Below are 24,759 nucleotides of genomic sequence, written 5' to 3'. Positions count from 1 at the left end.
AATGAAAATACCTGGAGTTTCTGAAATTTCTCATCTCTGTCTAAAGCCTCCCACATCAGTGGGATTCTCCCTCATCCTTCCTAAATTGGGATGCCCATAAACCGGACCCAAATATTTTATCTGAAGCCTTACCATGATTTGTATAGATTTACTATGGGCACCAGGGAGACAGTGAGGTCTGCAGATGCTGGTGATCAGAGTTGAGAATGTGGTGCTGGAAAAGCACAGTAGGTCAGGCAGCATCCGAGGAGCAGGAGAAATCGACATTTCGGGCCAGAGCCCTTCATCAGGGCACTACCTTATTGAACCTACATAAACCTATAGGATGCTACATGCTGTTTTCGCAGATTGCCATTTTTTTCCTTTTGAGGATTAGGCATTGTGTAGCTCTCACGAATCAAATATTGTCTTCAGGTGAAGTGAGGTTAGAAGGTGGGAATGAGCCAGGGTTGGCAGATATAGTTTAGTTTCTGAAGAGTTTGTTATGGACTAGACCAGACTCCCCGCAAAATATTTTAAGAAAGTAGCCTTGAGTCCAACTTTTTCTTATTTTAAAGATAAATGTGAAGAGTCTGTTCCAGATGTGATCAATTGGTCAAAATACATTAAGCAAAACACAATTTATTTAAACACTGTAGTTAAAGGTACAACCAAAAAAAGATGAAATTAGAATAACTTAACTCTGTTGGAAAATTAATCAAATAGTAGATACAGTAACTAATTGTTCCAATATAGTAACATCCCATAAACACACCCCTTGGCAAAAGAGGCAAATTCAGGCACGGATTCTCACATACAGTTCTCCAATCCAGGAGGAAAAACACATCAAGAGAAAATTCAGAGAAGGTAGCAGCCAGAAGACATTCATTGAAGCTTCTAACTGTGTTGAAATGCCAACAGCTTCTGCTGTTACTGAGAAACCAAAACCCAGATTTTCAGATCTGTCAGAACTGGCCACCCCCATTTTGGCTGTTTCTAAAAAAAAACAAGTGCTCCCAAGCTGTTCACTCAAGTGGTCCTAGCTCATCAGCTCAATATCTCTGTCTTATGACCTCTCTTTGAAAAAAAATTAGGACAAAATAACCTCTTAAAGTGATTACATCATTACAAGTCTCACCAGACTCAAAATGTTAACTGTCTCTACTTCTCCACAGACCTGCTGAGTTTTTCCTGCATCCTCTATGCTTGTTATAGTTTAGTTTCCATTTAAACTGTTGTCCCTAAATTAAAAATCACACAACACCAGGATATAGTCCAACAGGTTTAATTGGAAGCACGCTAGCTTTTGGAGCGTCGGTTCTTCATCTGGTGGTAGTGGAGGGCTCAATCCTAACACACAGAATTTGTAGCAAAAATTCACAGTGTGATGTAACTGAAATTATACATTGAAAAATTGATTGTCTGTTAAGCATTTCATCTGTTAGAGTCCTTAAATTATGTCTTCAGCAGGAATTTCTGTGCCCGTAATTATAATTGAGACTTTGCCATTATCAGCCTGCAGTTACACCCTCCGACCAGTGGTGTCATTGCTGTACCCTCACTGAGTCCAGGTTCACGACAGTACACAGGGTAACCTCGATTATCCAGCATTCGATTATCCAAATATCGGATTATCTGGCAAGATCCCAATGCTTGGCTAAACTATGTTATCCGGCATTCAATTATCCAGAATTCAATTAACCCAACAAAATACTGCCCGCTCGTGTATTGACATCACACGATCTGGGAAAAAATATATCTCATAATCTCAATGATCACCCCTGGAGACTGCACCCTGTAGGTGGCTGCATCCAATGCACATCAGTTTGATGCATCTGGAAAGAGACAATCTGAAGGTGATTGTCGCTATGCTCTAAATGTTTTTTGAGCTCCACATATCGGGCTGGGATTTCTGATCCCAGACTGAGCTGAAATGCAGAGGATGCCTGCTTTCCTCAGGGCTGGGTTATTGGGCCAAGAGAAACTCACCCCACACACACATGCATGCACACGCACAGACACACACATACAGAAACACATGCACGCACACACACTCACAGACACACATGAACATGCACAGACACACGCACACACAGACACACACGCAAATACACAGACACACGCGCAAATACACACACACGCAAGCACACAGGCACTCACAACACACAGACAGACACACACACACACCCCTGTACCCCACCCATTCCACAACCTCACCCCCGTACCCCACCCATTCAACGCCCTCCCCCCTGTACCCCACCCATTCAACGCCCTCACCCCTGTACCCCACCCATTCTACACCCTCACCCCTGTACCCCACCCATTCTACACCCTCCCCCCTGTACCCCACCCATTCTACACCCTCCCCCCTGTACCCCACCCATTCTACACCCTCCCCCCTGTACCCCACCCATTCTACACCCTCCCCCCTGTACCCCACCCATTCTACACCCTCCCCCCTGTACCCCACCCATTCTACACCCTCCCCCCTGTACCCCACCCATTCCACAACCTCACCCCCGTACCCCACCCATTCTACGCCCTCCCCCCTGTACCCCACCCATTCTACACCCTCCCCCCTGTACCCCACCCATTCTAAACCCTCCCCCCTGTACCCCACCCATTCTCCACCCTCCCCCCTGTACCCCACCCATTCTAAACCCTCCTCCCTGTACCCCACCCATTCTACACCCTTATCCCCGTACCCCACCCATTCTAGGCCCTCACCCCTGTACCCCACCCATTCTATGCCCTCGCCCCTGTACCCCACCCATTCCACACCCCCATCCCTGTACCTGGTGAAGTGTCCATTCAGCCACAGGGTGAAAAACTTCAGGACATGTATGCAGCTCTTCACCGTGTCAGTGAATTTGTGGGCAGGTGAGGGTTGTGGGTGGTAACAGGTGAGTGGGTAAACTAAGGAGGTCGGCTGGGTAAAGTGAGGGAGTTCAAGGTGTGAAGTGGGCAAAGTGTAGGGCTAAGGGTGTAGAGTGGGTGAGATACGGGAGTAAGGGTGTAGAGTGGGTGAGATAAGGGGGTAATGATACAGAGTGGGTGAGATACAGTGTTAAGGGTGTAGCATGGGTGATGTAAAGGGGTAAGGGTTTAGAGAGGGTGAGATAAGAGGGTGATCATGTGCTGTGGGTGAGATGTGGGGGTAAAGGTGTAGAATGGGTGGGGTACAGGGGTGAGGGTGTAGAATGGGTGGGGTACGGGGTGAGGGTGTAGAATGGGTGGGGTACGGGGTGAGGGTGTAGAATGGGTGGGGTACGGGGTGAGGGTGTAGAATGGGTGGGGTACGGGGTGAGGGTGTAGAATGGGTGGGGTACAGGGGGGAGGGTGTAGAATGGGTGGGGTACAGGGGGGAGGGTGTAGAATGGGTGGGGTACAGGGGCGAGGGTGTAGAATGGGTGGGGTACAGGGGCGAGGGTGTAGAATGGGTGGGGTACAGGGGCGAGGGTGTAGAATGGGTGGGGTACAGGGGCGAGGGCATAGAATGGGTGGGGTACAGGGGTGAGGGTGTAGAATGGGTGGGGTACAGGGGTGAGGGTGGAGAATGGGTGGGGGTCAGGGGGGAGGGTGTAGAATGGGTGGGGTACAGGGGTGAGGGTGTAGAATGGGTGGGGTACAGGGGGGAGGGTGTCGAATGGGTGGGGTACGGGGTGAGGGTGTAGAATGGGTGGGGTACAGGGGTGAGGGTGTAGAATGGGTGGGGTACAGGGGGGAGGGTGTCGAATGGGTGGGGTACAGGGGTGAGGGTGTAGAATGGGTGGGGTACGGGGTGAGGGTGTAGAATGGGTGGGGTACGGGGTGAGGGTGTAGAATGGGTGGGTACGGGGTGAGGGTGTAGAATGGGTGAAGTACTGAGGTAAGGGTGGAGAATCACTGGGGTACAGGGGCGAGGGTGTAGAATGGGTGAGGTAAGTTAGAGGTGTTGGGGTTTGTGAAAATTGAAGGAAGATCAGCCATGCTGTGGTTTGGGGAATGGCGGGTTTGCGAGTTGTTTATTGTCCAGGTTAGTCCGGGTGTTCATTGTATATTTACCCAGCAACAATCCATCAACATTCTCTGAGTGATTATTTAGTCTATTACATCAAAGCTGTCCGAGGTTACTGAATGACCTGGACATGGAGATTTTTGCAGAAGATGCAGCACAACAGGGAAGTTGTCTGTCAGCTGTTTATTTGTCCGGGGAGTCTTCAACAGAGTCTGTGACTCTGCTCTCAGATGTTTCAGTCTAAAGGACTGGGGAAGCTGGTTTTGTGATGCTGATTAAAGGATAAATGTGGGGAGAGCCCCCACACTCTCAGTGAAGTGGTGCCATGGGCTCTGTCTCATCTACCTGCGAGGTCGTTGTGGGACCTTCCTTGTTTCACCTGTATCCCTCCAGAGGCCAAGCCCTCTGTCACTCCCACATTCGAGTATCAGCCTGGATTGCGGGATTTGGTCTGTGAGGCAGAACCTGAGCTGAAAGGGGAGAGTGGGATCACTGAATCAAACCAATGCCTTGTCCACTTAAAAAGTTGCAATTCCAGTTTCCCAACCATCTCAGAGTCCACACATTGCAACATTCCACATACAGAAAGGTCACACTGCTGTTTCCAAATCTGAATAGTTGGCTGAGGTTGAACATTCTTGTTCAAAACAAACTCTCTGTAAATAATCTTGTGGCTGTTTCTTTCATTTCCCCTGCAATCCACGTTAGTGTAGGGTCCCACCACACACACACACACACACACACAATGCAACAGAGGCTGGCTGGGGCGGTGTTTGTGCAGTGTGTCCAGGAAGCTTTTCTAACGCAGTATGTAGAGTGTCCAACCAGAGGGGAGGCCATATTGGATTTGGTACTCAGTAATGAGCCGGGACAAGTGGTAGGCTTGTTAGTGGGTGAACATTTTGGTGATGGTGACCACAATTCTGTGACTTTCACCTTGGTTATGGAGAGAGATAGGTGCGCACAACAAGGTAGATTTTACAATTGGGGGAAGGGAAATTACGATGCTGTAAGACAGGATTTGAGGAGCATATGTTGGGAGCATAGGCTGTCAGGGAAGGATGTGGTGGAAATGTGGAACTTTTTCAAGGAGCAGATACGACGTGTCCTTGATATGTATGTACCTATCAGGCAGGAAAGAAATGGTCGTGTGAGGGAACCTTGGTTGACGAGGGAGGTTGAATGTCTAGTAAAGAGGAAGAAGGAGACTTACATAAGGTTGAGGAAACAGGGTTCAGACAGAGCAGTGGAGGGATACAGGATAGCCAGAAGGGACCTGAAGAAAGGGATTAGGAGAGCTAAGAGAGGGCATGAAAAATCCTTGGCGGATAGGATCAAGGATAACCCCAAGGCATTTTATGCGTATGTGAGAAACCTGAGAATGACGAGAACGAAGGTAGGTCCGATCAAGGACAGTAGTGGGAGACTGTGTATTGAGTCGGAAGAGATAGGAGAGGTCTTGAACAAGTACTTCTCTTCAGTATTTACGAACGAGAGGGACCGTATTGTTGAAGAGGAGAGTGTGAAACGGACTGTTAAGCTAGAAGAGATACCTGTTAGGAAGGAAGATGTGTTGGACATTTTGAACAACTTGAGGATAGACAAGTCCCCCGGGCCTGACGGGATATATCCTAGGATTATGTGGGAAGCAAGAGAGGAAATTGCAGTACCGTTGGCAATGATCTTCTCGTCTTCACTGGCAACGGGGGTGGTACCAGGGGACTGGAGAGTAGCGAATGTTGTGCCCCTGTTCAAAAAAGGGAATAGGGATAACCCCGGGAATTACAGGCCAGTTAGTCTTACTTCTGTGGTAGGCAAAGTAATGGAAAGGGTACTGAGGGATAGGATTTACGAGTATCTGGAAAGACACTGCTTGATTAGGGACAGCCAGCACGGATTTGTGAAGGGTAGGTCTTGCCTTACAAGTCTTATTGAATTCTTCGAGGAGGTGACCAAGCATGTGGATGAGGGTAGAGCAGTGGATGTAGTGTACATGGATTTTAGTAAGGTATTTGATAAGGTTCCCCATGGTAGGCTTATGCGGAATGTCAGGAGGCATGGGATAGAGGGAAATTTGGCCAATTGGATAGAAAACTGGCTAACTGGTCGAAGGCAGAGAGTGGTGGTAGATGGTAAATATTCAGCCTGGAGCCCAGTTACAAGTGGAGTTCCGCAGGGTTCAGTTCTGGGTCCTCTGCTGTTTGTAATTTTTATTAATGACTTAGATGAGGGAGTCGAAGGGTGGGTCAGTAAATTTGCAGATGATACGAAGATAGGTGGAATTGTGGACAGTGAGGAGGGCTGTTGTCGGCTGCAGAGGGACTTAGATATGATGCAGAGCTGGGCTGAGGAGTGGCAGATGGAGTTCAACCCTGCCAAGTGTGAGGTTGTCCATTTTGGAAGAACAAATAAGAATGCGGAATACAGGGTTAATGGTAGGGTTCTTAGTCAGGTGGAGGAACAGAGGGATCTTAGGGTCTATGTACATAGATCTTTGAAGGTTGCCACTCAGGTGGATAGAGTTTGTAAGAAGGCCTATGGAGTATTATCGTTCATTAGCAGAGGGATTGAATTCAAGAGTCGTGAAGTGATGTTGCAGCTGTACAGGACTTTGGTTAGGCCACAGTTGGAGTACTGTGTGCAGTTCTGGTCGCCTCACTTTAGGAAAGATGTGGAAGCTTTGGAGAGGGTGCAGAGAAGATTTACCAGGATGTTGCCTGGAATGGAGAGTAGGTCCTACGAGGATAGGTTGAGAGTTCTCGGCCTTTTCTCGTTGGAACGGCGAAGGATGAGGGGTGACTTGATAGAGGTTTATAAGATGATCAGAGGAATAGATAGAGTAGACAGTCAGAAACTTTTTCCCCGGGTACAACAGAGTGTTACAAGGGGACATAAATTTAAGGTGAAGGGTGGAAGGTATAGGGGAGATGTCAGGGGTGGATTCTTTACCCAGAGAGTAGTGGGGGCATGGAATGCGCTGCCCGTGGGAGTGGTAGAGTCAGAATCATTGGCGACCTTTAAGCGGCATTTGGATAGGTACATGGATGGGTGCTTAATCTAGGATAGAAGTTCGGCACAACATCGTGGGCCGAAGGGCCTGTTCTGTGCTGTATTGTTCTATGTTCTATGTTCTATGCAGGATCTGGACCTGATTTTATTATCAACTCCATAAACCTGGAGTTAGTTTGGGGTCAGCTCCTTTGATCCACCACACTTTACTGAAGGGCCCTGTGAAACATTGTTCATTGCTGTGATGTGAGAGTCCCTTTCTGAAATACAGAGCCTGCGACCACACAGAATGGTTGATGTGAGCTGCATTGAAGGAGAATCTTGATAGATGAGGGAGAGAGAAACAGAGGTTTGTATAGACCGGGTAAAATGAAGAGGCTTTGTGTCGAACATAAACTCAGGCACGGAGAAGTTGGGCCGAATGGCCTATCTTTGTGCTGTACATTTTGGATAATTTCAGAGAAAAGCATTCATATTCATTCAATTTAAGGACATTGTTAAGTTGGAGAGAGTTCAGAAGAGATTTACCAGGATGTTGCCCAGAATGGAGAGTTTGAGATGTAAAAATTGACTGGAAAGGCTGGGACTTTTCTCACTGGAGTGTAGGAGGTTGAGGGTGACATTATAGAGGTTTATAAAATCATGAGGGGTATAGATAAGGTGAATGGCGGGTGGCTTTTCCCTTGGGTGGGGGAGTTCAAAACTAGGGGGCATATTTTTAAGGCGAGAGGAGAAAGATTTAAAAAGGACACAAGAGGCAACATTTTTACACAGAGAGTGGTTCGTGTGTGGAATTAATTGGCAGAGCGCAAGTGATGGTTGTGGGTGCGGTTACAATGTTTAGAAGAAATTTGGATAAATACATGAGTAGGAAATGTCTGAAGGGATATGGGCCAAGCGTAGGCAGGTGGGACTGGTTTAGTTTGGGGCCATGGTGGGGGGGGCGTGGACTGGTTGTACTTGAAGGGTCTATTTCCATGCTGTATGGATCTATGACTGGTTTGCAAAACCCTTGTGAGTATTCTGAATTGCAATGTTTCACCTCGTCTTTTGAAAATCCTGAACCATAGCAATTATCGCAAACTCCAACTAGTCTCTGCTGCTGTTTATCCTCGATACATTAGTCCCAATCCCATCTGCTGTCAACCTCCTCCATTTCCACCCGGCCCACACCCTTCAGCCAACTCTCCAACCTAGACAAACACTGTAGATTGTAACAGAATCTAAAAACCCTCGGTACCAAAAAACTCCCACTGACTGTAAAAGCCCCTTGATCCAGTAATATCATTGCCAATCTAATCATGACCTTACTACTGTCTGCACCTCCCCATAATCAAAACTCAGACTTGAATTATTTCAGTGACCCTGCCTCCAATCTTGCTGGGGAAGAGGTTTCAAACCCTCGCCGACCTCCCTCTCCAGCCACAGGAGAAATCCTTCCTCATTTCCACTTTAAAAGGGAGACCCCTCATTTTGCCCCCTCGTTCCAGATCCCATCCCCCGAAGATGCCGAAAGGCCCTCTCAGCATCTACCTTTATGTTTCAGTAAGATAACCTCTCATGCTTCGAAACTCCAATGAATGTAGATCTAAACTCCACAACCTGTCCTCATCGAATAATCCCTCAGTCCAGCAATCAACTGCATCAATCTTTTTTGATCTCCTTAATCCCTCTTTAAGTCAGGAAATCAAAACTGTCCGTAGTGCACAGGTCCCACCAATACCTGTACAGTTGTAGCAAAACTTGCCTATCTTTATATTTCACCTTCCTTACAATAAAGGACAACATTCCTTTTGCCTTCCAAGTTTCCCATGTGCTAACGCTCTGTGCTATGTAAGAGATTAAAACATGGGACCAGAAGTGGGTCATTCAGCCCATCAAGTCTGCCATGCAATTCATGGCTGATCTGATGATCCCCAATTCCTCTCTTGCCTTTTTCCCATAACCCTGGATTTCCTTACTGACTAAAAATCTTTAACAGCTCTGAATACACTTAACAATGCAGCCTTGACAGTCCTCAACGATAAAGAATTTCACAGATTCACTCCCCTCGGCCTAGACAGATGGTTTGCAATAAAGAGTGATGGCTGAGGTTACCATGAAGGGCTCTCCTCGTCAACCTCTTCCCCTCGCCTGAGGCACGGTGACCCTCAGGTTAAATCGCCACCAGTCATCTCTCTCTCTAGTGAGAGAGCAGCCCAATGGTCCGGCAGGAGTAAGGAAGAGCTAATTCACTGGTGAGGAAGATGGCAAAAGGCTGATACTGAAAATGGACGTACCAAATCTGACCCATGACCTGATGCCAAAGTGACTCTGAATGAGTTCCTTGTTCTGGATGCCAAAGGGTTTAATGGTTCTAACTCGGTTTGATTGTGGCTAAATATGCTCCATGTAGAATTAATCCATTCGGTAACACATTTCACACTAATTTAATTTAAATTTACTAGAGCTGTGCTCTTTTTATCTCGCAGTTCAGAGTGGTGACCACCCACACCAGCAGTTCATGTTTTCTCACTCGATCACGGATTACACATTCTTGGATTGTAACTCATCCTGTGGAATGTCAGATCAGCCATGATCTGATTGTATGGCAGAGCAGGCTCAAGGGGCTGAATGGCCTCCTCCTGTACCTATTTCTCATTTCTGTGGTTTTGAGAAGATTTTTCAAGATTTCAAAGATCGACTTGTATGCCATGATTTATCGTAGTCCCACACTCCCACCCTTTACCCAGAGCTCTGCAAATCCCTCCTGCTCTGTCATTTCTCCACTTCTGCTTTAGTCGTTACATTTTGAAGAGTTAGCACCTTCCTTTCACAAAGCAAGTTTCAGATCATCACGACTCTCTAATCCCTCCATGTCACTCACATCATTCTCGTGAAAAGAAAAGGTATTGCTGAGAATGTTGGAAATATGATCTATAAACAGAAAATAGCAAGAAAGTTCAGGATGTCCGGTAGTGCCTGCAGAGAGAAATCAGGTTAATGTTTCAAGTTAATTAAGCCGTTAGAGAGTGAGTAAATCTACTCTGCACAGTGTTCTGGTAAATCTCCTTTGCCCCTTTCAAAGGCCTTGGCAACCTCTCTGAATGGAGAAAGTGAGGACTGCAGATGCTGGAGATCAGAATTGAGAGTGTGGTGCTGGAAAAGCACAGCAGGTCAGGCAGCATCCGAGGAGCAGAAGAAGGGTTTCCTGATGAAGGGCTTATGCCTGAAATGTTGACTCTCCTGCTGCTCGGATGTTGCCTGACCGGCTGTGCTTTTCCAACACCACACTCTCGACCCTCATCCTCCCTGAAGGAGTGCTCCTAAGATTTGAACTCCACACTCCAGTTAATTTGTAAGGGTGCTCTCTTCACATCTTTGTACTGTATCGGACAATGACTCTCTCCAGCGTTGGAGCTGATCAATCAAATTATGAGCTTACCAGCCCCTGCCCCACTGGGATAATGATAGGCCGTGAAATCAGTTACACAGCGCTCATCCTATAATCATAGCCCCCAGGGAAGCATCAAGCAATGGTAGCAAGTTCTTTTCTCTTTTTAAAAATAAGTGTTGAGAATTTCAATACCTTGATAACCTGATAGTTCCAATTAGATATCCACTTCCTGTACGCAATCAGGTCTGTTTTAAAATCCAAAAATTATTTCACCCCTCCCAAAGGGTCTCTGGCCATTTGCAAAAGGAGAGGCCATTTGTACCGTAAAGTCTCGCAGAAGTGGCGGTTTACCTCAAATATTCAATTCTGACAGTTACAGTTTTATGGATTTTATGAATGTTATGCCAGTGAAAGTTGCATCTGATTGAAGGCCACGTCAGAAGTCACATGTCCTAAGTTGTAGTCCAACAGTTTATTTGAAATCACAAGCATTGCTCCATCAGATGAAGGTGGTACATTCCACTCCCAAACATCCCAGATGTCCACCTATTTTGAACAACATGCTTTTCCCCGCCATCATCCAGGCAGCCCTCCACCACACCACCTCCATTCCCCGTTCCAGTGCTCTAAACCACCTCCCTCCCAACACAATAAAGACAGAGTCCCCCTTGAAACCACCTGCCACCCCACCAGTCTCCACATCTAATGCATCATCCTTAAACTCTTCTGCCAACTCCAACTAGATCCCACCATCAAGAACATCTTCCACTCCCCACCCCTCTCTGCCTTCCGCAAGGCCTGTTCCCTTCGACAGTCCTTGATTTGCCCCACTCTCCCCACCAACACTCCTGAAGCCCCAGGTACCTTCCCTTGCAACCAGAAAAGGTGCAAAACCCTCTGATACACCACTCCCCTCACCTCCATCCAGGGCCCCAAACAGTCCTTCCAGGTGAGACAGAGGTTCATCTGTCTCTCCTCCAACCTAGTTTACTGCATCAGATGCTCCTGATGTGGTCTTCTCTACATCGGGGAGACCAAATCTAAACTTAGGGAAGGGCTCACCGAGCATCTCAGCCGGGCCCACAGGGGCCGACCGGATCTCCCAGTCACCGTCCATTTTAATTCCCCTTCCCACTCCCTTTCCGACATGACCATCCTTGGCCTCCTCCATTACCAAAACAAACCACAGCCCCTATTGGAGGGACAACACCTCATCTTCCCCCTGGGCAGCCTACAGCCTGGAGGACTCAATATTGAGTTCTCCAGTTTCAAATAACCTCCCTTCCCATCGCCCGACTCCCTTTCCAGCCCCTACCCCTCTCTCCCACCCCTCTCTCCCACCCCTCCCAGCCACCGACCAGACCCATTCCTCCCATTGACCAACCAGGTCGTACCCCCTGCCTGTCTTCACCTATCCCCGCCTCCCCATCCTGCCCCACCTTCCCCTTTATGTGCAGCTCCCCCCGCCCAGTCCTGAGAAAGGGTTACACCCAAAACATCAACTTCTCCCCCTCCTGATGCTGCCTGGCTTGCTGTGTTCTTCCAGTGTCCTGCCCGTCTGCCATCAGATGAATGAGCAGTGCTCCAAAAGCTTGTGCTTTCAAATAAGCCTGTTGGACGATAACCTAGTGTCATGTGAATTCTGACTTTGCCCACCCCAGTCCAACACCGGCAATTGAAGGCGGCTGCACGTTCCCGTGCGCAGCTCCCTCCGTGCTTGTGGGAACCCCAACTCTCCCTCATTGCCACACGATTGCCCCTCCCCTCCAAGAAGAGTTGGCGCCAGTTTGGGGACGGAACTTTGGGTATCAGGGTTCTAGCACCACTTTGGTTAAGGCGGTGACCATGGTGACGCTGTGCCCTGTACCTGTATTGATAAAGCGCATCGTCCTGGGAGCTTCCATTTCTCTGGAACTGATCTCCTCAACTTGCATTTCAGTGACCCATTACGCACGCGTCAATTCTGCTGCAGAAACCTGAGAAATTCTTTGGGAATCCTTGCACTGATGTTAATAGCAAAACACCCTGAAGAGGAGACTTATTCCTTTCCCATGTGAACATACAGAAATATTAGGAGCATAAGTAGGCCATTCAGCTCCTCAAATCTGCTCTGCCGTTTGATGAGATCATGGCAAATCTGATTGGCTTCAACTCCACATTCCCACCTCCCCTCAATAACCATCACGAATCCATCTGCCTCTGATTCACTGACCCTCACCTTCTGAGGGAAGAGAGTTCCAAAGGCGCTCAATGCCCTGAGAAAAAAGCAATGCTCCTCATCTCCATCTTAAATTGGAGCTCCCTTATTTTTAAATAGTGCCCCTCCCTTCCAGTCTCCTCCGCAAGGAGAAATATCATTTTGGGAATGGTTACGGGCTGGATGGAAGTTTGCTCGCTGAGCTGGATGGTTCGTTTTCAGACGTTTCGTCACCATACTGGATAACATCATCAGCGAGCCTCCAGTGAAGCGCTGGTGTTAATGACCTGCTTTCTATTTATGTGTTTAGGTTTCCTTGGGCTGATGATGTCATTTCCTGTTCGTTTTCTCAGAGGGTAGTAAATGGGATCCAAGTCAATGTGTTTATTGATAGAATTCCAGTTGGAACATCATGCTTCTAGGAATTCTCGCGTGTGCCTCTGCTTGGCTTGTCCTAGGGTGGATGTGTTGTCCCAGTCAAAGTGCTGTCCCCTTCCTCATCCGTATGGTTAAGTGCTCTTTGGAGGGATGCTGACACCTGGAGTTGTTTAAAGTAAGCATGTGTCACCGATATGTACAGCACCGAAACGGACCCTTCGGTCCAATCAGTCCATACCAACCAGATATCCTAACCTAATCTAGTCCCATTTGCCACCTCTTGGCCCATATCCCTCCAAACCCTTCCTATTCATATACCCATCCAGATGCCTTTTAACTGTAGAATGTACGTGGAAAGTGGGTAAATTCATTAGAACTGGCAAGTCCCCTGAAGATCTTCTAAGTTCCAATAAAGTTAAAAATCACACAACACCAGGTTATGGTCCAACAGGTTTAGTTGATTAGATTACTTACAGTGTGGAAACAGGCCCTTCGGCCCAACAAGTCCACACTGCCCCGCCGAAGCGCAACCCACCCATACCCCTGCATCTACCCCTTACCTACACTACAGGCAATTTAGGATGGCCAATTCACCTGACCTGCACATCTTTGGACTGTGGGAGGAAACCGGAGGAAACCCACGCAGACACGGGGAGAACGTGCAAACTCCACACAGTCAGTCGCCTGAGTCGGGAATTGAACCCGGGTCTCTGGCGCTGTGAGGCAGCAGTGCTAACCACTGTACCACCGTGCCGCTCCTTCATCAGGTAGTTTCATTAGGACGCAGCTATCTGATGAAGGAGCAGCACTCTGAAAGCTTGTACTTCCAAATAAACCTTTTGGACCGTAACCTGGTGTTGTGTGATTTTTAACTTTGTCCAAGACCAGCTCCTCCACAATCAAAGTTTCAGGAAGATCTATCCCTTTGCCCTCACCCTGTCCCTCCGTCCCCGTATCAGATTTGAAGAGCCCGGGGAGATTAAAGGGAATGTTTTGACTTCCTCAGGCACGGAATGGGTGGATCCCGAAGATCCGACCGTCGTGGCGGAGGCAGAGTTGCTGGGAGCCGCGGCCTCCATCGAAGCCGCCGCAAAGAAACTGGAGCAGCTGAAACCGAGGGCCAAGCCCAGGGTGAGTGAGACGGCGAGCGGCTTAGAGTGCAGCCCCGGGCCGTGCGCAGGGCTCCTCACCCGTCATGTTTCTGAACCTGCTTAGCTCAGTGTGAACCAGCCTTGGCCTCTGGCCTCCATAACAACCTCAGCTAGTCACCCCCCCCCACTGCTCCTGGGTTAGCGGTTGGTCTGGAGGAATGGCTCAGGAACTATTGTCTCTCTGAAGCTGAAAGCAAGTGGGATGTTTCCTGCAGGACGCTGTGTGATATGTTTGATATATTAGGTTGTTACTCGAGTCAACTATATATCAAACATATTGCTATAGTGTCCTGTCCTGTCTCCAAGGTACAAGTAAATTATCACAGGCTCAAACAGCTATTGGAGACAAAACAATGTCGCTTAAAAACAGAGTTGATTCTTGAACAGAAGATCAACAATGGAATTAGACCGCGCCTCGTGCCAACTCACATTGTATTCCCGTGGTTTAGTTCAATTCTTACAGTGAGAATTGAGTGGCAGAATAACTGTGTCTCACAGATTATACCCCGTTCTATCGGGTTTGAGGTTAGAATTCCGGTCCACCTGCTCCAGCAAGTGTTGTGCGATACACGGGGCGCTGTGCGGCGATTCGTACTGACTGTCCCCTTTAACCAAGCGTTTACTCTCCCTGTAGCAAGCTGATGAGACCCTCGACTTTGAGGAACAGATCCTGGAGGCCGCAAAGTCGATTGCGGCTGCTACCAGTGCGTTGGTGAAGTCAGCCTCTGCTGCCCAGAGAGAGCTCGTGGCTCAGGGCAAGGTAAGCAGCAGGGTTTCCACTGAATTCAAAGCAATCTGACTTGCATTTCAGCAACTTGTTACTTGCTGGTGCTGAATTAATGTCTCTCTCTGTCTCTCTCTCTCTCCTTAGGTTGGAGCTATTCTTGCGAATGCGGTGGACGATGGACAGTGGTCACAAGGTCTCATATCTGCAGTAGGTGTCCTTCTCTCCAGATTTGGGGCTAGGGGTCTTCGAGTCTCTGTGTAACTGAGCACGGAGGAATTTCTAATGCAGCGCCCAGGAGTGAACGTGCAGTCCATCAGCCAATTGTTATGGCAACCATCTGATTTCCTTCTAAGAGCATCAGTTACTCGCTTTGTAAATGTCGTTCTAACGTAGATACAAATCCTCCTGCTCATCAGACCCAAATTGTACCGCACTCTCTCTGTCCCAATTATTACTCTGCACAGCCCTCTCCCCGATCCCAGTCTGTTACTCTGCACAGCCCTCTCCCCAATCCCAGTCTGTTACTCTGCACAGCCCTCTCCCCAATCCCAGTCTGTTACTCTGCACAGCCCTCTCCCTGATCCCAGTCTGTTACTCTGCACAGCCCTCTCCCTGATCCCAGTCTGTTACTCTGCACAGCCCTCTCCCTGATCTCAGTCTGTTACTCTGCACAGCCCTCTCCCTGATCCCAGTCTGTTACTCTGCACGGCCCTCTCCCTGATCCCAGTCTGTTACTCTGCACAGCCCTCTCCCTGATCTCAGTCTGTTACTCTGCACAGCCCTCTCCCTGATCCCAGTCTGTTACTCTGCACGGCCCTCTCCCTGATCCCAGTCTGTTACTCTGCACAGCCCTCTCCCTGATCCCAGTCTGTTACTCTGCACAGCCCTCTCCCTGATCCCAGTCTGTTACTCTGCACAGCCCTCTCCCTGATCCCAGTCTGTTACTCTGCACAGCACACTCCTGGATCCCAGTCTGTTACAGTGCACAGCCCTCTCCCTGATCCCAGTCTGTTACTCTGCACGGCCCTCTCCCTGATCCCAGTCTGTTACTCTGCACGGCCCTCTCCCTGATCCCAGTCTGTTACTCTGCACGGCCCTCTCCCTGATCCCAGTCTGTTACTCTGCACGGCCCTCTCCCTGATCCCAGTCTGTTACTCTGCACGGCCCTCTCCCTGATCCCTGTCTGTTACTCTGCACAGCACACTCCTGGATCCCAGTCTGTTACAGTGCACAGCCCTCTCCCTGATCCCAGTCTGTTACTCTGCACGGCCCTCTCCCTGATCCCAGTCTGTTACTCTGCACCGCCCTCTCCCTGATCCCAGTCTGTTACTCTGCACGGCCCTCTCCCTGATCCCAGTCTGTTACTCTGCACAGCACACTCCTGGATCCCAGTCTGTTACAGTGCACAGCCCTCTCCCTGATCCCAGTCTGTTACTCTGCACGGCCCTCTCCCTGATCCCAGTCTGTTACTCTGCACGGCCCTCTCCCTGATCCCAGTCTGTTACTCTGCACAGCCCTCTCCCTGATCCCAGTCTGTTACTCTGCACAGCCCTCTCCCTGATCCCAGTCTGTTACTCTGCACAGCACACTCCTGGATCCCAGTCTGTTACAGTGCACAGCCCTCTCCCTGATCCCAGTCTGTTACTCTGCACGGCCCTCTCCCTGATCCCAGTCTGTTACTCTGCACGGCCCTCTCCCTGATCCCAGTCTGTTACTCTGCACGGCCATCTCCCTGATCTCAGTCTGTTACTCTGCACGGCCCTCTCCCTGATCCCAGTCTGTTACTCTGCACAGCCCTCTCCCTGATCCCAGTCTGTTACTCTGCACAGCCCTCTCCCTGATCCCAATCTGTTACTCTGCACAGCACACTCCTGGATCCCAGTCTGTTACAGTGCACAGCCCTCTCCCTGATCCCAGTCTGTTACAGTGCACAGCCCTCTCCCTGATCCCAGTCTGTTACTCTGCACGGCCCTCTCCCTGATCCCAGTCTGTTACAGTGCACAGCCCTCTCCCTGATCCCAGTCTGTTACTCTGCACGGCCCTCTCCCTGATCCCAGTCTGTTACTCTGCACGGCCCTCTCCCTGATCTCAGTCTGTTACTCTGCACGGCCCTCTCCCTGATCCCAGTCTGTTACTCTGCACCGCCCTCTCCCTGATCTCAGTCTGTTACTCTGCACGGCCCTCTCCCTGATCCCAGTCTGTTACTCTGCACCGCCCTCTCCCTGATCCCAGTCTGTTACTCTGCACGGCCCTCTCCCTGATCCCAGTCTGTTACTCTGCACAGCCCTCTCCCTGATCTCAGTCTGTTACTCTGCACGGCCCTCTCCCTGATCCCAGTCTGTTACTCTGCACGGCCCTCTCCCTGATCCCAGTCTGTTACTCTGCACGGCCCTCTCCCTGATCCCAGTCTATAACTCTGCACAGCCCTCTCCCTGATCCCAGTCTGTTACTCTGCACAGCCCTCTCCCTGATCCCAGTCTGTTACAGTGCACGGCCCTCTCCCTGATCCCAGTCTGTTACTCTGCACAGCCCTCTCCCTTATCCAAGTCTGTTACTCTGCACGGCCCTCTCCCTGATCTCAGTCTGTTACTCTGCACGGCCCTCTCCCTGATCCCAGTCTGTTACTCTGCACAGCCCTCTCCCTGATCTCAGTCTGTTACTCTGCACGGCCCTCTCCCTGATCCCAGTCTGTTACTCTGCACGGCCCTCTCCCTGATCCCAGTCTATAACTCTGCACAGCCCTCTCCCTGATCCCAGTCTGTTACTCTGCACAGCCCTCTCCCTTATCCAAGTCTGTTACTCTGCACCGCCCTCTCCCTGATCTCAGTCTGTTACTCTGCACGGCCCTCTCCCTGATCCCAGTCAGTTACAGTGCACAGCCCTCTCCCTGATCCCAGTCTGTTACTCTGCACAGCCCTCTCCCTGATCCCAGTCTGTTACAGTGCACGGCCCTCTCCCAAATCCCAGTCTGTTACTCTGCACGGCCCTCTCCCTTATCCAAGTCTGTTACTCTGCACAGCACACTCCTGGATCCCAGTCTGTTACAGTGCACAGCCCTCTCCCTGATCCCAGTCTATTACTCTGACAGAGCAAGCTCTCTGTGTCACAGTGTCTTTCTACCCTGTCACCTCCTGATTTGGGAACTGATGAAGTGTAGTGTGATGGCTAGGTGGCTAGAATCTGTAAAAAAACACAGCCCTCAGTAATGCACTCAGACTGCAATATGGAGGCTGGCCTGGACTCTGGGACCCACTCCTAAAGCAGAACTAGATTTTAGGGGAAACATCAGTGTTTCAAATCCACTGGTTGTGCATTGAAGTTTTGTTTGGAATCAGTTTGAATGAATGTCTCTTGTTGTAAAGCTCGCGGTTCCAACACTGGGCTCTCCCTCAGTGCTGCACTGCAGTTTGAGCTCAGATCCCTTGACTGGGCATCCATCCCATGGCCTTTGGTTGTGAAGGGACCACTGAAGCACAGTTTCCATGATGTGCTTGGGTTTCTGAGGTTGTGATCAAGGTTGACAGAGAATGATCCCATTGGAATTCGTGTATTTGAGGGGTTCAAGTTCCAGTACTGTCCATTTCACTCTTTATTTTGGAAGAGTCCCTTTGGAAGGAAAGACAGGATCAATTTCGGGACGGTTAAAACGATATGTTTTCATTCTTATGTTGTAGAAGAGAATGGATTCCGTGAACTGTTCATTGTCCATGGTGGGTACCCAGCTGCCACATGGAGTCTAGACTTCAGATGCCTTTCAAATGTCATTTTTGTTTACCCTCGTTCTCCTCTCTCCCTCCCTCTCTCCCCCTCTCTCTCCCTGTCCCCCTCCCTCTCTCCACCACTCCCTCTCTCCCCCACTCCCTCTCTCCCCCTCTCTCCCCCTCCCTCTCTCCCCCTCTCTCTCTTACCCCCTCCCACTCTCCGTCTCCCCCTCTACCCCTCCCTTTCATCCCCTCCCTCTGTCTCCCTCTCCCATTCTCCCCCTCCCCCTTTCCCCATCTCTTTCCCTCCCCCCTCCCTCTATCCCCCCTCCCATCTTTCACCCTCTTCCTCCTCCCCCTCCTTCTCTCTCTCCTTCTCCCTCTCTCCCCCTCTCTCCCCCTTTCCCCCATCCCTCTCTCCCCCTCCCCATCTCCCCCTCCCCTGGTCTCCCCCTCCCCGTCTCTCCCTCCCCCCTCTCTCCCTCCCCCCTCTCTCCCCCTCTCCATTTCCTCCTCCCCCTCTCCCTCTCTCTCCCCCCTCCCTCTCTCTCCCTCTCTCTCTCTCCCCCTCTCCCCTTCTCTCCACTTCCTCCTCCCCCTCTCCCTCTCTCTCCCCCCTCCATCTCTCCCTCCCCCTCTCCCTCTCTCCCTCCCTCTCTCACTCCCTCTCTCCCCCCTCCCTCTCTCTCTCTCTCTCTCCCCCTCCCTCTCCCTCCCCCCTCCCTTTCTCCCTCCCCCTCTCCCTCTCTCTCCCCCCTCCTCCTCTCTCCCTCCCCCTCTCTCCCTCCCTCTCTCCCTCCCCTGTCCCCCTCTCTCCCTAGGCCCGGATGGTCGCGGCAGCCACCAGCAATCTGTGCGAGGCAGCCAATGCGTCGGTTCAAGGTCACGCCAGCGAGGAGAAGCTCATTTCCTCAGCCAAGCAAGTGGCGGCCTCCACTGCGCAGCTCCTGGTGGCGTGTAAGGTGAAGGCGGACACAGACTCGGAGGCCATGCGGAGGCTTCAGGTAACCTGACGTTCGCTGGCCTGCACTCCCCCGGCCTCCCTGTCGCCGTTGTCTGTTCTCCCGAGAGGCTGTCACCCCGGAGCACGAGTGACACCCCCCTCTCCCCCCACATCCTGTGCACGCATCACCAGTTTCACTCGGGTGCTATACAGTTCTTCAGAAGTTCACCAGAGCTCCTCAGACAGCACCTTCCAAACCCCACAACCACTAGAAGAACAAGGGCAACTGTTAATGTGGGAACCCCACCATCTTAAGGTTCCCCTCCAAGCCACTCGCCATCTTGACTTGGAAATATATCGCCGTTCCTTCACTGTCTCTAGGCCAAAATCCTGGAATTCCCTCCCCCCGAGGGCATTTAAATTTTGATTTTATTGTCAGGTGTACACATATGTCAAGAAGCTGTCTCACCACCACCTTCTCAAAGGCAACTGAGGATGGGCAGTGCCTACTGGCCCAGCCAGTCACCCCCAGGTCCCACGAGAGAATAACAATGAGTCTGAAAAATGGACATTCAACTTGCTGAAGAAGTGTTTACGAGCTTTTAAACATAATCTGATCAGCTACTATATTTACGTCTGTCGTGTTAATATACCATCTCGGGTGTAAATCAATTTATTGGCAAACTTTCAAACTCCCTATCCTATATCACTGAAAGTGTTAAAAAAAAAACACCACAAGTATAGGAGCAGGAGGAGGCCATTCAGCCCATCAAGTCTGCTCCGTCATTCAATGACATCATGGCTGATCTGATCATCCTCAACTCCACTTTCCTGCCTTTTCCCAATAGCCTGAGATTCTGTTAATGAAATCTGACTATGTCAGCCTTGGATATACTTAACAACCCAGCCTTGGCAGTCATGTATGCTATTCACTCCCCTCTGGGAGAGTAACTTCCTCCTGATCTCTCTCTCTCTCAAATATGTGACCCCTTTAATCTGTGATTGTGCCTGTTGGTCCTGGACACCGTCAGGAGAGGAAACAATGTTGGCAATTATTCCCAGAGCTGGAATGCACAGGAGTCAATCCAGTTTCAATAGTTAAAACCTCTGGTTAGACCTTGTGTCTCAGTCCTGAGCCCACGTCTCGGGAAGTACTCTTGAAGGTGGGGGGGGTTGGGGTACACAGCCACCTCATCAGAATACTATCAGGACCAGGACTTCAGAGTTAATGTCTCAAACAGTTTACAAGGACCAGGCTTGTACTTTCCTGTGACAAACCCACAACCACTTCCGTCTAGAAGGACAAGGATAGCAGATACGTGGGAACACCACCCCCTTCAAGCCCCTCACCATCCTGACTTGGAAATATATTGCCGTTCCTGCATTGTCGCTGGGTCAAAATCCTGGAACCCCCCTCTTACAGAGGTTGGTCTATCCCTGCAGCGATTCAAGATGGCAGTTCACCCCCATCTTCCCAAGGGCAACTAGGGACAGGCAGTAACTGCTGGGCCCAGTCTGTTGATACCCACAACCTGTGAAGGAATAATAATAGTTAAAAATCACACAATACCACGTTACAGTCCAACAGGTTTATTCGGAGGTACCTGTTGGACTATAACCTGGCTTTGTGTGATTTTTAACTTTGTCCAGCCCAGTCCAACACCGGCTCCTCCACGTCCTGAGTAATAATAGAAGCAAGGTGTTTGAGATGATTCAAGATTTTATGGTGCAGACAGACATTATTTTCTCTGACTGTGGGAGCGATAGCGAGTCCGGAGCAAGAGGCAGGATCTTAAAATTCAAGGAAGACACAGGAAGTGAAAGGGGAATCACAAGGGGAGTGGAATTCTGGAAGTCACTTAGAGTCATACAGCACAGAAACAGACCCTGTGGGGTTCAAGTTGTCCACACTGACCAGGCATCCCAATCTGGCCTAGTCCCATTGACCCATATCCCTCTAAACCCTTCCTATTCATACACCCATCCAGATGCCTTTTAAATGTTGCAATTGTACCAGCCTCCATCACCACCTCTGACGGCTCATTCCATACATGCATCACGCTCCATGTGAAAAGGTTACCCCTCGGGTTCTTTCCCCTCTCACCTTAAAGCTATGTCCTGTAGTTTTGGACTTCTCCACCCCAGGGAAAAGACCTTGGCTGTACACCCTAACCAGGTTCAAAGTGATATTTCCCTTTTTCACATTGAGACCTATTTCTCAATGTTTGGCCCTTTCACCAAATCTGTTCCAGTCTCTTCATAATACCATAAAGGGAAAGGAGTGTTCAAACAAGGAAGTCTCTCTAAAGCTATACATGGCACTAGTCAGACTATAGCTGGAATACTGTGAACAGCTGTGGACCCCTTTTCTCATTGAATCCCTACAGTGTGGAAAGAGGCCATTAGACCCAACAAGTCCACACTGACCCTCCGAAGAGTATCCCACCCAAATCCATTCTCCTACCCTATTACTCTACATATACCCCTGACTAATGCACCTAACCGACACATCACTGAACCCTATGGTCAATTTAGCATTGACAGTTCACCTAACCTGCAGGTCTTTGGACTGTGGGAGGAAACCAGAGCACCCGGAGGACTGGGAGACACTGGGAGAATGTGCAAACTCCACACACAGACAGTCGCCCAAGACTGGAACCGAACCCAGGTCCCTGGCGTTGTGAGGCAGCAGCGCTAACCACTGAGCCACCATGCCATCCCTTGAGACACTGTGCCGCCCCACTGTGTAATATCCAGTCCTCATGTCACTGGCAAACCTGGTTATGTTGCTCTTTATCCCGTTGTTAATACGCTAATCATTAGCACTCAGTGTGTATGCCCACAATGGTTGACCCCCCTAATATGGCCCGTGACCTATTGACCCTTGACACAGTCAATGCGCTGACCCTGTTGCAATGATGGCCGGTGTTGTTCTGACTGAGTAGCTGTGTAAACTGTACACTGTTTGTAAGGTGGAGAAGGAGTGACAGTCCTGTGGCCTGCTTTGTTTTTGCAGACCGCAGGAAACGCAGTAAAGCGGGCATCTGACAATCTGGTGCGAGCAGCTCAGAAAGCCGCGTTCAACAAACCGGACGAGGAGAACGTTGTGGTGAAAACGCGATTTGTTGGAGGAATCGCTCAGGTTGGCTCTCCTTGTTCCTGGGTAGATCCCTGATTAACATCGGTCTTTGTTTCTTCTCTCCTGTCACCTTGGCCGACCCAGTGTCTGTTTGAAGAGTATCAGGGAAGAATTTACTCATGTTTCCAAAGGTCCAGAGGGTTTTCCAGCCTGGCAAAACTTCCACTTGAAAATTCTCTTTCTTCTGTTTAAATCTCTCCATAGTCTTACCACTCACTGTCTCTATAATCTCCTTCCAACTGCACCATGATACCTGCCTTTTCCATATCCTCAGTACTCAAACACTTCCATTCCTTTTGCAGCCTGGGGCTGTATTTCCCAACTAAACCTCTTCCTCTGCCTCCTCCTTTTGGACCCTCACTGGTGGAGGCCATTCAGCCCCTCGAGCCTGTCCTGCCATTTGATGAGACATTCGCCGATCTGTGGCCTAACTCCATAATCTAAGTAACTCAGTATCACATTCTGCTGTGTGAAGTATTTTACCACATTAAAGGCCATGGGAAGCTCGGAGTGGCACAGGAAGTAGACATCCTTCAAAGAACAGGGAGGGTGGAAAAAGAGGAGGAGGTGTAGCATTGCTAATCAGAGAGGGTATCACAGCTACAGAAACGAAGGTTGTTGAGAAAGGTTTGTCTACTGAGTCAGTATGGGTGGGAGTTAGGAACAGCAAGGGAGCAGCCACCTCATTGGGGGTTTTCTACAGACCCCCTAATAGCAGTAGGGAGATTGAAGATCTCATAGGCCAGCAGATTCTGGAAAAATGCAGATGTAGCAGGATTGTTGTTGTGGGTGATTTCAACTTTCCCAATATCGACTGGAACCTCCTCAGTGCAGGTGGTTTGGATGGAGCCATTTTTGTCAGGTGTGTTCAGGAGGGTTTCCTTACTCAGTATGTAGGCAGACCGACAAAGGGAGAGGCCATTTTGGATTTGGTGCTCGGCAATGAGCCAGGACAGGTGTCAGATCTCACAGTGGGAGAGCACTTTGGTAACAGTGATCACAACTGCCTCAGAGCTTGGCCTTAGAGAGTGAAAGGAGCAGTTACCAAGGGAAGATATTTAATTGGGGAAAAGGAAATTATGACGCTATCAGACAGGAGTTGGGAAGTACAGACTGGGAGTAATTGTTCCACAGAAAGAGTGAGGCAGACATGTGGAGACTATTTAAGGTGCAGTTGCGAATGATGCACAAATTTGTTCCTCTGTGACAGGTAAGAAGGGGTAAGATTAAGGAACCTTGGATGACGAGAACAGAGGAACTTCTCGCCAAAACGATGAAGGCAGCTTACGTAAGGTGGAGGAAGCAAGGATCTAGCACAGCTTTAGAGAATTACAGGCTTACTAGAAAGGAGCTCAGAATTGGACTGAGGAGAGCCAGGAGGGGGCACGAAAAAGGCTTGGCAAGAAGGATTAGGGAGAACCCAAAGGCATTTTACTCATACGTGAGGAATAAGAGAATGATCAGGGAGAAGGTAGGGCCGATCAGGGATAGTGGAGAGAACTTGTCCATGGAGTCTGAGCAGTTAGGGGAAGCCCTAAATGAGTATTTTGCTTTGGTGTTCACCAAGGAAAGGGAGCTGGTTATAAATGAAAACTTAGAGGAGCTGGGATACAGTCTTGACCAGATCAAGATTGATGAAGTTGATGTGCTGGAAATTTTGGAAAACATTAAGATTGATAAGTCTCCAGGGCCAGACCAGATTTATCCTAGGCTGCTCCGGGACGTGAGAAAGGAGGTTGCTAAGCTGCTGGTGAGGATATTTGCCTCCTCACTCTCCACGGGAGTCGTACCGGAGGATTGGAAGGAGGCGAATGTTGTTCCTCTTTTCACGAAGGGTAATAGGGAAATCCCTGGCAATTACAGACCAGTCAGTCTTACGTCTGTGGTCAACAAAGTTTTGGAAAGAATTCTGAGGGATAGGATTTATGACTATTTGGCAAAGCATAGTGTGATTAAAGGCAGTCAGCATGGCTTTGTGAGGGGCAGGTCATGCCTCACAAATCTTATTGAGTTCTTTAATGAGGTGACAAGACAGGTCGATGATGGTCGAGCAGTGGATGTGGTGTATATGGACTTCAGCAAGGCATTTGATAGGGTTCCCCCTGGTAGGCTCATTCATAAAGTCAGGAGGTATAGGATACAGGGTGATTTGGCTGACTGGA

General features: G+C 49.6%; 1 protein-coding gene across 5 annotated transcripts in view; it reads left to right on the top strand.

Annotated features, from left to right (window-relative positions):
* The window catches only part of LOC140458478 (talin-2), a 327,438-nt gene that overhangs the window by 285,619 nt on the left and 17,060 nt on the right, over positions 1 to 24,759 (top strand). For all 5 annotated transcript variants that reach the window (XM_072553130.1, XM_072553131.1, XM_072553133.1 and 2 more), the window contains 5 exons: positions 13,943 to 14,067; positions 14,722 to 14,847; positions 14,959 to 15,021; positions 19,337 to 19,519; positions 22,475 to 22,600. In XM_072553130.1, coding sequence (XP_072409231.1) covers positions 13,943 to 14,067; positions 14,722 to 14,847; positions 14,959 to 15,021; positions 19,337 to 19,519; positions 22,475 to 22,600 — 623 coding nt within the window. The remainder of the gene's footprint in view (positions 1 to 13,942; positions 14,068 to 14,721; positions 14,848 to 14,958; positions 15,022 to 19,336; positions 19,520 to 22,474; positions 22,601 to 24,759) is intronic.

This window comes from Chiloscyllium punctatum, chromosome 33, assembly GCF_047496795.1.
Source record: "Chiloscyllium punctatum isolate Juve2018m chromosome 33, sChiPun1.3, whole genome shotgun sequence".
Classification (NCBI taxonomy): Eukaryota; Metazoa; Chordata; class Chondrichthyes; order Orectolobiformes; family Hemiscylliidae; genus Chiloscyllium; species Chiloscyllium punctatum.
The sequence above is the reverse complement of the archived record's forward strand: the minus strand, read 5'-3'. Positions and strand labels throughout refer to the sequence as shown.